General features: G+C 44.3%; 1 protein-coding gene across 1 annotated transcript; it reads left to right on the plus strand.

The window, feature by feature from the left end:
• The first annotated feature begins 5,554 nt into the window (after positions 1 to 5,554).
• Positions 5,555 to 10,847, plus strand: LOC127752739 (ATP synthase subunit gamma, mitochondrial). Its single transcript, XM_052278143.1, has 9 exons — positions 5,555 to 5,777; positions 6,625 to 6,668; positions 6,772 to 6,924; positions 7,516 to 7,629; positions 7,709 to 7,836; positions 9,533 to 9,655; positions 9,748 to 9,864; positions 10,037 to 10,158; positions 10,496 to 10,847. Exons 1-9 carry the CDS (start codon positions 5,674 to 5,676, stop codon positions 10,563 to 10,565), a joined length of 975 nt encoding a protein of 324 aa, XP_052134103.1. The 5' UTR covers positions 5,555 to 5,673; the 3' UTR covers positions 10,566 to 10,847.
• Positions 10,848 to 13,570: the final 2,723 nt, after the last annotated feature.

Genomic DNA, 13,570 nt, shown 5'->3' on the forward strand with positions numbered 1-13,570 from the left:
TCGGCATGAGGCAAGCCATACAGGCATACAGCAACAGCAAGCATAGAGCAGTAGAGTACCCCTATGCAGTGCTACACGCAGCATACTACATACAGGCATACAGCAGTAGTAGTACAGGTGTACAACACAAAACACACAGCAGTGAGCGGCGGCGCTAGCAGCCTCCTGCAGCTGGCAGCGGCGCTAGCAGCCGGCAGCCGGCGGCGGCGGCGCTAACCGAGGAGGATCGGCTGGCGTGTGTTGGGGAGGAGCGGCCACCGCGCAGGGTCACCGTCGCACCGTGCCGCCGCGCTACTCTCTCCGACTCCTCGACTGACGGCTGAGGGACGGCACAGAGAGAGAGCCAGAGACGGATCTGGGGGATGAGGAGAGGATTAGGTTAGGCCGGGTTGGGCTATTAGGCTAGCTAGGTGGGCTTGAAAGTTGTTGTGTGGCCTGAAATTTGCGGATTATCCGCCAAACAGTACATCGGATAATCCGCATCCATCGGATATCGTTCATACCACATCCACATCCGCATCCGCATGACAAAATCCGCATCCGCATCCGCATCCGGTCGGATATCTAAAAACCCTTACCATATCCTCACATTGGACGGATTCGGAGCAGATCGGATCGGATAATATCCACTCCGTTTTCACCCCTAACTTAAACAGATTTACTAAGACTTGAATAGACTTAAATGGAGCACAGATGAATTAGTTATGATTTTTAGAAGATTATTAGTGTTTTTACTATAAACAGGAAAGTCCTTAATATTTTATTGCGCAATAAAGCCCAGGGCTGACGTCAGCCCAATATATAAAGCTCAACTAGTCAAGTTATAATAACCCGAGGTATCAAGGAATAAAGTGATCAAGAACAAAAGGGCTATAACAAACAATAGGTTAATTCCACCCAATGACATTCGAAAATAAATGCAATAGTTGAATAGAAATAATAGCTTTAAACGGGATCAACATGCTCAAAGGGTTGTTTGGGATCTGTGTGACTTGCCTTGCTGGCCTTGGAACTCTTCAAATTCTTCTCCTGCAAACTCAGACTCTCCGGGAACGTCGGAATCTAAAGAGAAAAGAGCAAAATCACCCAAACAGCACATAAACAAGAATGAACAGTACATGTGGCTATTTTTAACATGTAGATCTCAATTTTAGAAAAATTTAGAGACTTGAACCAACTAAATCCAAGCTAAGATGAATTAGTTATGAATTTTTAAAGATTAAATCGGATTAAAATACTTATATGGATTTTAATTGAATTATGACGCAATAATTAATTATTTTTGAAAAGAAAAAGGGGATTATTGCGTCATCGACTAGGGTTCGCGGTAGACTGGGTGCACGGCGGCGGCTCACGGAAACGAATGGCCGAGATCGATCCATCCAAAACGAACGGCCGGGATCTATCGGCCCACGACCGGTCCACGGGACATGGCGACGATGACGTCGGCGATGACGTCATCACCGGCGGCGGCTCGGGCGCGCAAGCTCGCCGGCGAACGACGACACGACGGTGCTAACGAAGAGCACCAAAATGATGCGAGCGACGCGGCGAACTCACCGGTGACCAAAACAGCGGCGGAAGCTCAACGGACGGCGACGGCGACGAGGAAGAAGCGGCGACGACCTTCGGCTTGACGACGACGGCGGTGCTCCGGCGGTCTTCGGTAAAAACGGAGGACGGGACGAGGACGGCGACGGCTTGGCGAACCCGACGATGGCCTTCCCGAGTGACGACGACAACCGGAGCGGCGGTGGCGCACGGCTGGACAAGCGGCGGCGACGGCGGCGCTAGCCTACACGATGCTAGGGCTCTACCGGCGACGAGAGGCGTAGGCGAGGGTGGCGACGGATAGCGGAGACACCGGGGGTCCTTTTATAGGGGCTAGGAGGCGGCGACGAAGGCCCATGGCGATCGGCGACGCGATGGAAAGATTAGGGTTCGGGGAGAGAGACGAATCCAATTCGAGATCGAATCCACGGATTTCCAAACGATTTTAGCCGACGATTCCAAAAGAGAAAAGGTAGAGTGGATCGCGGGGATCAATTTCCCTCTATCAATTTCACCGGATCGGGAAAGAGATGAACGAATTTGGAAGGGCGGCGGCGACGCAGCTCGGCTAGGGTTCGGCCGGGCGACGGCTGGAGGTAGACGAAGACTGACAGGTGGGCCCCACCTGTCAGCGGGCGGACGCGCGCGCGCGAGCGGCGGCTCGGCTGCGGGCCGACTTGGGCCGAGGAGGAGAGAGAGAAGGTTTCGGGCCGACTTTCGGCCCAAAGCCAAAAGAGAACTTTTTAAAACTTTTTCCAATTTAATTTATTCATGAAATACAATTCCATTTATTAAAAATACTTCCTTGGCTCAAATAAATCCCAGAAAAATCTAGGAACTATAGAATCAAGTAAAGTATTTAATAAAATTTTATCTGGCCCACTTTTATATTGGAATTTATTATTTAAAATTAGATCTTTTCTTCTAGACTTTTAAAATCATTTCTAATAATTCCAATTAAACAACAATTTATATATTTAGGATTTTTAGGGTGTGATAGGCGGTGACACATAGAGGAATAGAGGAGAGGGATTAGGGGTGGAGAGGACAACCACGACGGCTATCGTGGCCGGCTGGAGATGGAGAAAAATGGAGATGCTCACCGGAGGACCAAGGGAATGGTGTTTTGGTGGGATTCCGGCGACGCGAGGTGGTGGCCAAGGTAGCTCTTGCGGCGGCGAAGCTAACAGAGGTGGTTGCACAGTGTGGCGGTGGCGGTAGAGGGCACTGGAGGAGGCGGTGAGGTAGGAAAAAGAGACAGGAGGCTCGGGGGAGTGTTTTTATAGGCGAGGGGGAGGCGGCCCTATCTCGGCGGCGACGACGTGGGGGAGGTGGAGAGAGAGAGTGAGAGGGATTCAAATTAAATCCCGCCCCATGCGGGCATGTGCGCGCGGGCAGGAAGGCGGGGTAGTGGGCGGTGACGTGGGGCCGGGTGCGGGGCGCGAAGTGGGCGCGGGAGGAGCGGGGAAAGTGGGCGGCGTGGACGCGGCGGTTGGGATGGCGGTTGCCGCTATCGGCTAGAGGAAGGGGACAGGTCCGATAGGTAGGACCCACCTGTCAGTGTCCAGGAGAGAGGAGGGAGGGGGCGCGGGCTGTTGACGGTCCTTAAATCATAATATCTAACCGTCAATAACTGCATGTAATGAAATAAAATATGGTATCCAACATAGTGGTAGGGCTTATTTCTAACAATTTCCACGAGTACTGGTGTATATTCACATGCAGGTGACAAACTACCAAATTTGAGAGGAAATATACATGAAGGAGGAGGAGAATCAAACTCGTGTCTGAACTTATGGAGTACTTATGGAGTTTTGGACCCAAAAACCCAATTGAACACCTCCAAATGGCCCAATCCACCATGCCAATGGGCTGAGGGCCTCAAAATTAGTGTTCACGAGGCAAAACGGGCCGATCGGAGCCGTCCTGGGTTCAGCCGAACCACCAGTTCGACCGAACCGGTTTGGTCTCCGTTCATCGCCATCTTCCATGTGTATGCTCCTGATCACTTCCCAATGGCGGTTGTGGGGCATTTCCGACAATTCCCATCAATGTAACCATCATTTGGAGCCTATATAAAGAGGAGCTCGCTCTCATTCGCAGCACACAACTTTGAGCTGAATTACAAGAGGCTCTATTGTATATTTTGTACATTAGAGAGTGAGGGGAAGCTCTGGAGGAGTGCTCGGAAGTTTGGCGCTCATCCGACTTCTACCTCGACGAGTGTAGTTTCGTAGGAGGAATTCTGGAGGAGTACCGGAGCTGTCGATAAACTCTGCTCCGGGTTTGGAGAACTTCTTCAAATAAGTAAGCATTCGTGTTCCTTTATTATGTTATTTAATTACTTTATCTAAGTAAGATAGATTTCCATATTTGCGGGTTCATTGTTTAGTATTCGTACTAAGCGCTCTAGTACTAGGATTCCGGATAGAGAAGGAAATTCATGCGCAAGTATTAGAGTAGTAATTAATAACTTAGACGTGGTGTCTAGGTTAGAGATTACTTTTGTTTGTTGTGTATCCTACGGATTTGTCAAAGGTAGCCCTGAATCTCATCCTAGTAATCCTCTACATTCGGATATATCATAGAGCTATAGCCGGAACCACGCTGGCAGACCAGCTGGGGTCGGTGCCCGAAGCAATAGATATGAAATTACATTTGCTTAGCTTAGATAATTAAAACCCATAGAAAGTCCTCTCTAGCCTAGACTGCCTACCATGTGTTGTTGTTCTTGGATAGTCTTAGCCTTATGTAGATTACACACGTTCTTTGAGTTTGATATACTTTTGGAGTTACCCGAAGGTGAAGTGCTACAGCGGTATTCCGTGCGCTTGCGGATTTATCAGTGGTCGTAAGAAATACTAACACGGGCCGGCCAAATAAGGGAACGGCATGGGAAAGGAGTTGGGCCGACGGCCCAAGAAAGAAAAAGAAGAAAAGGAAAAAGAGGAAAAAGAAAAAGGGATTCATGTGATTTATATATTGCATAGAATTGATTTTAATCGGTTAAAATTATTTCCGAGGTGCTGAAAATTCCGCTAAAAATCCTGTTAATGTATTGTGACATGTGGAACTTAAGAAAAATTCCACGATACCAATTGCATTTATTAGTTAAGGTTCATCTCTAGGTTAAATTAAACAATTTCTTCAGACGATTTATTAAATAAATTTTAAAGCTAGAAAGGGGAACTTTAGGGCGTGATACATGACCATAGGATAAAGGGTATGCATCCGTAACCCTGACAGAAAACTCTATTCATCCCTTAAGGGAATATACCCTTATTTTTGCATTTCACTTAAAAGTTATCAAAAAGAATTTGAAACAAATTAGTAAGATAGATCATTATGTGATATGTCACTCCACAAACATGCACGTTCAAATTCAACTTATACAAGTAGAAACAAAAATAAAAAATTTTGACTATTCAATATGAATAAAATGTGTAATTGGCGATCAAAATTGTTATTTTTGTTTCGAATTGTATAAATCGAAATTCAACTTGCATGTTCTGGAAAAATATATCATATGTTGATCTATCTTGATAGATATTTTTATTTTTTTATGACTTTTTTATGATTACTGCAATTGTTTTAAAATTGAGAAAGTACCAAAATAACAAATCATGATACAGAAGGTGGTAATCAGGGAAATAAACTAGTAAAACATTGATAAGTGTGAAATAAAATAATACAAAAGTTGATATGAAGAATAAACTAGTAGTACATATTGTGGTAGTTGGGAAATAAATTAATAATGTGTCTAAATCACAAAATTTATATATTGTGACAAATTTGAAAGATAAAATCATCTATCCTGAGACAGACTGACGGAGGGATCGGAGTACCCCGTAACAAATAAAGAAGAAGAAGAAAATAATAACAATAATAGTAATAGTAAAAGAAGAAAAAGGCCTATTTCACTTCTTGGAGGCCCATTAGCAACAAGCGGCCCATTCCCAAGCTGGCACGAGGCATCTTAGGGCTTGTGCCGGTGTGCCCTCACTGCTGCCCTCCCACCCCTCCACTCTCCTTCCTCTCTCTTTCCTCCCAACCTCTTGCGGCCACACGAGCCCCAGGAAGGAAAGCAGCGAGACCCCCGGATCGAAACGCACACCGGCGGCGATGGCGATGGCGGCGCTGCGACGGGAGGGGAGGCGCGTCCTCCTCTCCTCCACCCCATCCCCGGCGGCCGCCATGGCCGCGCGCTCCCCCGCCGCCGCCCACCAGTAAGATCCCCTTTCCCTTTTCCCGCTCCGCCTCTCCCCCCTCTCTCTCCGCCAGATCCGCCTCCGGTTCGATTCGTCCGTCTCCGCTGGATCTGGCTGCGGATCTGGTGTTCCCGTGGGCGAGTTTATTGGGCGACCAGTGGATTCATTACCCTCGGATTTGAGGCGCATCTAGGGCGAATTGGAGTTGGTGCTTGCGGCTGCGAAATGTATGTGTGGGTGTGTTATGGGTTGTGGTGGTGATTGCGTAGACGAAGGATTTGTAGTCTCCTTTTTCTTTTCCCACCTTTAGTGGACGAGATTGGAATCCGTATGAACTTTGGCTGCATCCCCTTATGGATTATGAAATGGATGTGAATGCTGGAAAAGGGTTCTGATGCACTGCTACAAGGGAGAAAAAAAATCCATATGTAGTTGTAACTTTAATCTCACATGCTGTTGACTGGTTCGGCATGTTGTTTGGTTTGTGATTGTCCACACGGATTGCAACCACTCATAAAGTATGACTTGTATAGAAACCACTCATGTTTCTGGTGGGTTTTACTCTCATTGTCTTGCATTGAATGATTAGTAAGAAATGTGCAGTGTCATAGATGTCATTTCTTGTTTGTTAAAATTGTAGCCTCGTATAGCTGGTTACTTTTGTTGCAAACAATATGACATTATATTGTTAATTGCACATTTTTATCGTGCATGTAAGTATTTACACCAAATTCCTTGGAATTATCTCTCTGCATGATCCATGCTTTTGTTATACATGACTGCTCGATTTCTCTTTAAATTATTCGCTTCTTGCTTCCACTATGTATTACTTTCTAACTGAATATACTGCGTATTTAAAAACCAGGGAGATTGCCCCACTAGGCGCACGTTCTGTTTCAACACAAGTTGGTTAGGATCTTCCTTCTCTATTCTATTTCTTTCCGAACATATATATTGACCCTGGCAATTGAAGCAAATTATTGGCCCCTCAACTAATAATACTTTTTTACAGTGAGAACCCGCATGAAGAGTGTTAGGAACATCCAGAAGATTACAAAAGCAATGAAGATGGTTGCAGCATCAAAGCTTCGAGCTGTTCAAATAAGAACAGAAAATTCACGTGGTCTATGGCAGCCATTCACCGCTCTTCTTGGGGATGTCCCTAGTATGTTATGTTTCGTTGTAGTACATATTTACAGTACCTTTCTGCCGTAGTTATTATAGCTAAAGTTGATGCCTATCTTATTGAATGTCATGATATGCTAGAAGCCTATGGCTACATTAGCATGCCGGGCTGCCACAAATCAAATGTACAAACTTATTCATGATCTAGGAAGTTCATTTGATGTTGGTTCTTAAAAGTCAATGGCATTCAAGGTAAGAGATATTTGATGGTGGGTAATTATCCCTGGTAAAGAAATATGTAGATATATATACTATGGGTGAATCTTCTGAGCTATTGGTTCAGTGGTGTAACCATGGACTCTACATCTATTTACTAGACACGCTTCTCACTAATTTATAAATGCACCACAGGTCTCATGCCACTTCTAATGATGCTGTGATCCTCAATTCATGAGGAAACATTGATAGGCTTGCCTGTTGAGTTTACTCCATGCTTGGATCTGTCTAAATTATTTAATTCTTACGGAACAACAGTTTTAATTTAACTGAATTAGATTGACCTCATGTCTTTTTGGCAATAAGATTATTGAGTTTTTGGTTTAGTTATTAATGTCTTTGATGCAACCACCAGGTGTCGATGTCAAGAAGAATGTTATTGTAGCCATTACCTCTGACAAGGGTCTTTGTGGTGGTATCAACTCAACGTCAGTTAAAGTCAGCAAAGCACTCCACAAGTTGACTTCTGGTAATACTTTGCATGGTTATTTTTGTTATCATTTAAACATTAGAAGATACTAAAACAAAGTTTTTGCACCTCAAATCAGGACCAGAGAAAGAAAGCAAGTATGTCATATTAGGAGAAAAGGGTAAAGTTCAACTCATTCGTGACTCCAAGGATAACATCGAGATGACAGTATCTGAGTTGCAGAAGAACCCTATCAACTACACACAGGTATGTTGTTTTCCTGAGCTTTTACTATGCTATGGATGCACCTTTTATTATGAAATGCTATTCATTATTTGTGAATTTGTTTCTGAATTAAGTCTAAAGTTTGGCAATTGAAAACTGTTTTGTAGTTTCTTATATTGTCAGTGAATTTTGCTCTCGAATTTTGAATTTTGCAAGAGAAGCATTCCTAATGTAAAAGGAATTCTGTCATGTCACATTGGACTTCTGATTTGGAACACATTTCAATTTGTCAATGACTAATCTCTGTTATTATAGCCAAAATATATATACTGATTTATCAATCTAAAATTTTACCAAATCAGACTCACTTCAGCCCACTCCGACTGTACCTTCCATTCCTTTTTCTCCATACTTTCTCCTGTTGCTGGCAAGCTGGGGCTAAGACTTGTTACAGAAAATCACTCTGAGATACTCGAATGAGACATAGACATGATTGATCATCAAATGATGTGTTCCTCTTGTGTTTTAATAGTAACACTAGTTAGGGACTAGGAATAAGGCAATGATGTTGGAGCTATTGCAAGCAATGAGGCAGGGGAAGGGAGCCTGGTGCCATCTTGGGAGGCTCCCTGTTTCAATATTTCCTTAAGCCAGCCACCACTACCTGGGTTCTCTAAGGCTGTCACCTGTCCTGTCCTGCTGATGTGTCCACCTGTGCCACTGAATCACAGCTGCTATGTTGGGGGCTGACACAGCTGCCATATTGGATCTGACTTGGTTTTGCTGGCCCTAGTTGGTGGGGAAAAAGGTCCGATAAGGGGATGGAGCATCAACCTGTGCTGAAAAAGTGGGAGGAGGGTACTGTAGTCAAGTTGCATGGCTAGTCATGGACCAATTGACAAGTCAGCCACAGAGCACGACTTGAGGGCTACAATTTGATTTGGGAAACTTGGAATACGAGATAAGAGGAGAGCTGTTCAGTTTTCTCCTTCATATATGATTAGAGGTAGCCACCGGAGTCTGAGTAAGATTAGAGGGAGCACCAATAGTTGCACACCTGCTTTCCTCATCTGCTCCCTGTTTTTTCTGACCTCACTTCTAATGTACCAACTCAAAGGCTTGTCTTTGACTAAGTCATGATTAGTCCTCAAGTTGGTTTAGGTCTTGAGGGATGACTTGACTGTGCGACTAACAACCATGGCTGAAGAATAGCACATCGGCATGGAGAAATGTGAAATATAGTGATGGATCTCATTGCTGTAGGATAAGGAATGGCACTGGTGGGGGCGCAAAGTTGTGCAGTTAGCAGAATTAGTTTCAGCTGTGTTAATTACGTTGCAGCAGAAGTTCACGGATGTGGTATATTTCAATGAAACAAGAGAGGATTATGGTACTAGATGATGTGTCAGAAGAAAGTGTTTTTTAGATTTAAGCTTCTAGTTATGCTGTAGGTTGAAATATCTCATTTTCCTTTGCAAAGAAAGATGATCTGGATCATATTCATCTTTTGTTATGTGTGCACGCATTGCAATATATCATAGCAGCTGGTATGATTTGAACAAAATTTGCTAACAAACCCTGAACTGTAAAAAGTCTTATGTTGTCTGACTTCCTTGAAATGTCTTCAGGGAAGTTTTTGTTCAGTCGATTATTATTTGGTGGCTAAAGCAGATTTCAAAAACCTAATGTGCCTATTGGATTGAATAGATCTCCACTGTTTTCTTTGATGATGTTTCAGATTGCTGTGCTGGCAGATGATATCTTGAAAAATGTTGAGTATGATGCTCTAAGGGTTGTTTTTAACAAGTTCCACTCGGTCATATCATTTAAGCCCACAATGACAACCATACTTTCCCCAGAGGTAAATATCGGTGCTGAGGACATGAATTTGTGCTCCTATAAAGTAATATGAATGATGTGACGTTAATACTAGTGGTTTGAATTGTTTTATAGGTTATGGAGAAAGAATCGGAATCTGGTAAGGTTGGTGACCTGGATTCATATGAAATTGAAGGAGGTGAAACTAAATCAGAAATTCTTCAGAATCTTACCGAGTTCCAGTTTTCTTGTGTAAGTTTGTCTTCATTAATCATATATACCTCTCAATAGATGAATTAGCTACAACTATTACAGCCACAAAATCAAGTCGCATCCATAAGGGTAAACGTTCCCTTTGTAGAGAGCGCAATCATTCTTTTTTCAAGGTATCCTAGTGGTATCTTATGTTTTTGCTTTGTGGCAGGTTATGTATAATGCTGCTCTAGAGAATGCATGCAGTGAGCTTGGAGCACGTATGTCTGCCATGGACAGCTCCAGCAGAAACGCTGGTGAAATGCTTGATCGACTCACCCTCACATACAACAGGTATGGTCGTCTTACCTTCTCCATCTGTTTATGTGTGTCGACTGCATAACGGTCGGAAATGGTCGGAAACGGTATCATTATTTTATTATTTTCTTGAAACGAACGGAAACGGTCGGGAAATTTCCATATTTATGAATTTATCTATTTAGTGTCAACTTCAATGCCACGCCGACAGAAATTAAAAAAACTAAATTTTGAATACGGTAACCATCGGTTAAAATATTATTATTATATTAGTTTTGCGGAAATGGTATCGGTACGGTCGGGAAATTTCCATACCGTTTTCACCCCTATTAACATGAAAGGAGAACTGATACATTCGATTTCATCCCCGCAGGACACGTCAAGCATCTATCACTACAGAGCTCATTGAGATTATCTCTGGCGCTTCTGCCCTTGAGGGATAATGATGAAACTTTTGCCCATCTTTTTTTGTTTTGCTGTTCGAAAAAAGTTCACTTGTCATATGGAGCAGCCTTTCCCTCGAGTGGATCCTCATGCTTAAGTTGCAATAATTAGCCCAGTTACGTGACGGTGCTATGCATATATCAGAAATGCTTGTTCCAGTCATCCTTGTTTATCTGAATGGCGACGTATTTTAAACAATCTTTTACAGCTGTGTTCATTTTGCATAAATGATTGATCACTGTTCTGCGTTGAATTTATCTAGAGCTTTCTCTTTTCTTTTTTTTTGTTGTGTCCGCAACCATTCATCGGTATATCCCGCTCATTACACAAATTCACTTATCTATCTGTTTGGTCAGACTGAATCGATTTGTTTAGTTGGTCAGACTGAATCGATCTGCTTGGTTGGTCAGACTGAATCGATCTTTTTGGTTGGGATTCGTCATGTTTGAGATGGTGGGATTCATCTTTGAATCCCTCCCCATTGGGAGGGATAATGTTAACGGCGCTGCTTCCTCTCTATTCTCCAGCAGTTCGCCCTTCGGCTGCTTGTGTTGGCTGAGAGCCTCGACTGCAGTTGGCAGGCTTTGGGCTCTCAATCCTCCGTAATTGCTAGTTCGTGACCAGTCGTGCGCCAGCCCGCGCCCGTGATCACCACTTTTATCATTTTGCGTAGATGAGTTTTTGTCGATCCATCTATTTCATTCTAGGTATAGGTATCTTAATGTGTGGCTGAATCCATAATTTATGCTTGAACCACAATACTAGGTATGACTCGTCCCTTTAACTCTTAAAGCCAGTGCAAGTAAGATCGCAAGGTGGTTTAGACGGTGGTTTTTTACTGACGTGGTGCCTACATGACGTTGACGTGCCACCAACATGATGACGTTCACATGGCACGTTAAAAGTAAAAAAAAAAACATGGGATCCACATGTGAGTGAGTGTTTGATTAAAAATAAAAAAATTATAGTAGAACCCTCATCATCACCCCTCTCCCCTTCTCTCTCCCTTCGCTTCTCTCTTATCTTTGCTCTCTTTTGTTGCAACATTTTGTGACAAGTCGACAAGCACGATCGCAGCACCTAAACGCCTTGCGGTGATCCTAGAGTCGCCAACCACTTCGATCTAGCCAAAGGGCCAAATTAAGATGGGTTTTGGAGAAAAACAGCTAAACCGGTTAGCGGAGCCGATTTAGAGATCAAAATCAGCCTCTAGGCCGATTTAGATCGATATGAGGATAACTACCCGTCTCGTGGGCAAAACGGAAGGTTTCCAGGACAAACCTACAAAGAGGTATCGCACTCTCGCAGCGGTGGCGGACGGTTTACGGTGCAAACCGATAAAGATGGACTAAACTAGGGTAAATAGAAAACATAGTAAAAGAACGATTCAAGTAGATTGTATTCGGGGGTTTTACAATGAACTGGCCTTGTCCCTTAAATAGGGGTTGGTCTTGCCCTCTACATGCCCTTCTCCACGTTCAACTCGGGATAGAAACTAAAGGAAATACGAAACATGCCTTCCCGAGCAAGGAAACCCGAGACCCGACGAAAACAGACTCGGACTCGGACCCTGCCGGTCTGACCGCCCACATACCTGCGGTCAGACCGGCTCTACTAGCCGGTCAGACCGCCCATATACGTGCGGTCTGACCGGCCCTGTGAAGGAAACCCGGTACTTTCCAAACTTTAGTAATTTTCCCCTATTTCGTCCATAGGTGCCAAATTTAGGTGTAAACATCTTTCTCCTCTCTTCTCTCTGCTCTCTTTCTCTTCTCTCAGAGCGTCTCTTCTCTCTCAGAGCGTAAGCACGGTGGAGCTCGGGGGCGGCCATGGATAGTGTTGATGGAAAAAAACACACTGGCCTGAGAGAGTTGCTTCACTCTAGTGCATGTCCAAATCTTGCTTTCGAATTCAATGCATGCAGTTGGTTTTTGTCCTGCAACCAACAAGAACAGAATAAAACAGTTAAATCTGTAAATGATAGTCGATAAGCTAGAAAGCCGATGACCTATCGTCTTTAACCTAGCCGATGCTATCAGGTATAGTCACAAAAGAATATGAACAAACCCTAAGTATGTCGTATCGGCTGTAAAGGCAAACAATCATATAATCTCTAAATCAATCTTATCTAAATTATAGACAAACTGTATAAATCGGACCTAACCGAGACAGTATTGACTCAGAGATTAGATATGTTTATATCTGTTGTCGAATAAACAACTGCGTTACGCCGAAAGGCGTGGTTCTCTCAACAGCGGTTGGAAGTAAGAACAATTGTATTACTTAGTGAAAATTTTTTTGGATCCCCCCCATTACATGGCCTTAGGGGGCTATTTATAATCCTATTACAGGCTCCCCCTTTAGGGTTTAGGTTTTACAGGGGAATTTCCATGGTTACCCTTATGATAAGGACATTATTAGGGGCACACAATGTCTTTTACATGTATAGGCCCTTATTGGGCCATAAATGGCTTGGCCCATCTATTTGCTGAAGTCTCCCGAGGGCTCGGCGGCCCGCTGGGCCTCCTGGCGATGAGGTTCGGTACCTTGGCGAAACCCGTGCCTCTGTGCCGAGGCTTTCGCCTCTTCATCTTTGCCCGTGCGGCCCTCCGACATGGTCTCCGCTTGGCGAAGTTGACGTATTCCCAGCTACGGCTTTCGCCATGCGCCCTTCGCCCGTTGTGGTTGTCTTCCTGACCTTCGCCATTTGTCTCCGGTCCGGACTTGTCGCCTAAGCTCTTGGTTTCGGTTGTTCCGGCCGAAGGGCCCCGTGGTGTACCTCCAACAAGCCCCTCACGGGCAAGGGTGAGTAGGGAGTTTCGGCCGAGATCGTGCACACCATGTTGGTATACCGTGGGGCGCCTCCTTTCGGCCGATGTTCCTGCCGAAACCTGTCTTCTATTCTGCATAAAATAATATTTCGATTTGGTTGTCTTGGTTTTCATGCTTGTGAACAGTGTTGGGCTTATTGGGCCGACCGTTTGCAATCTTCGGCCATTCACTG

The sequence above is a fragment of the Oryza glaberrima genome, chromosome 10 (assembly GCF_000147395.1).
Source record: "Oryza glaberrima chromosome 10, OglaRS2, whole genome shotgun sequence".
Classification (NCBI taxonomy): Eukaryota; Viridiplantae; Streptophyta; class Magnoliopsida; order Poales; family Poaceae; genus Oryza; species Oryza glaberrima.

Coding starts and splice junctions, on each gene's coding strand:
- LOC127752739 (XM_052278143.1), top strand. CDS start 5,674: ATGGCGATGGCGGCGCTGCGACGGGAGGGGAGGCGCGTCCTCCTCTCC. Junction 6,925..7,515: donor TCTTCTTGGGGATGTCCCTA/GTATGTTATGTT, acceptor TGCAACCACCAG/GTGTCGATGTCAAGAAGAAT. Junction 9,865..10,036: donor CCGAGTTCCAGTTTTCTTGT/GTAAGTTTGTCT, acceptor GCTTTGTGGCAG/GTTATGTATAATGCTGCTCT.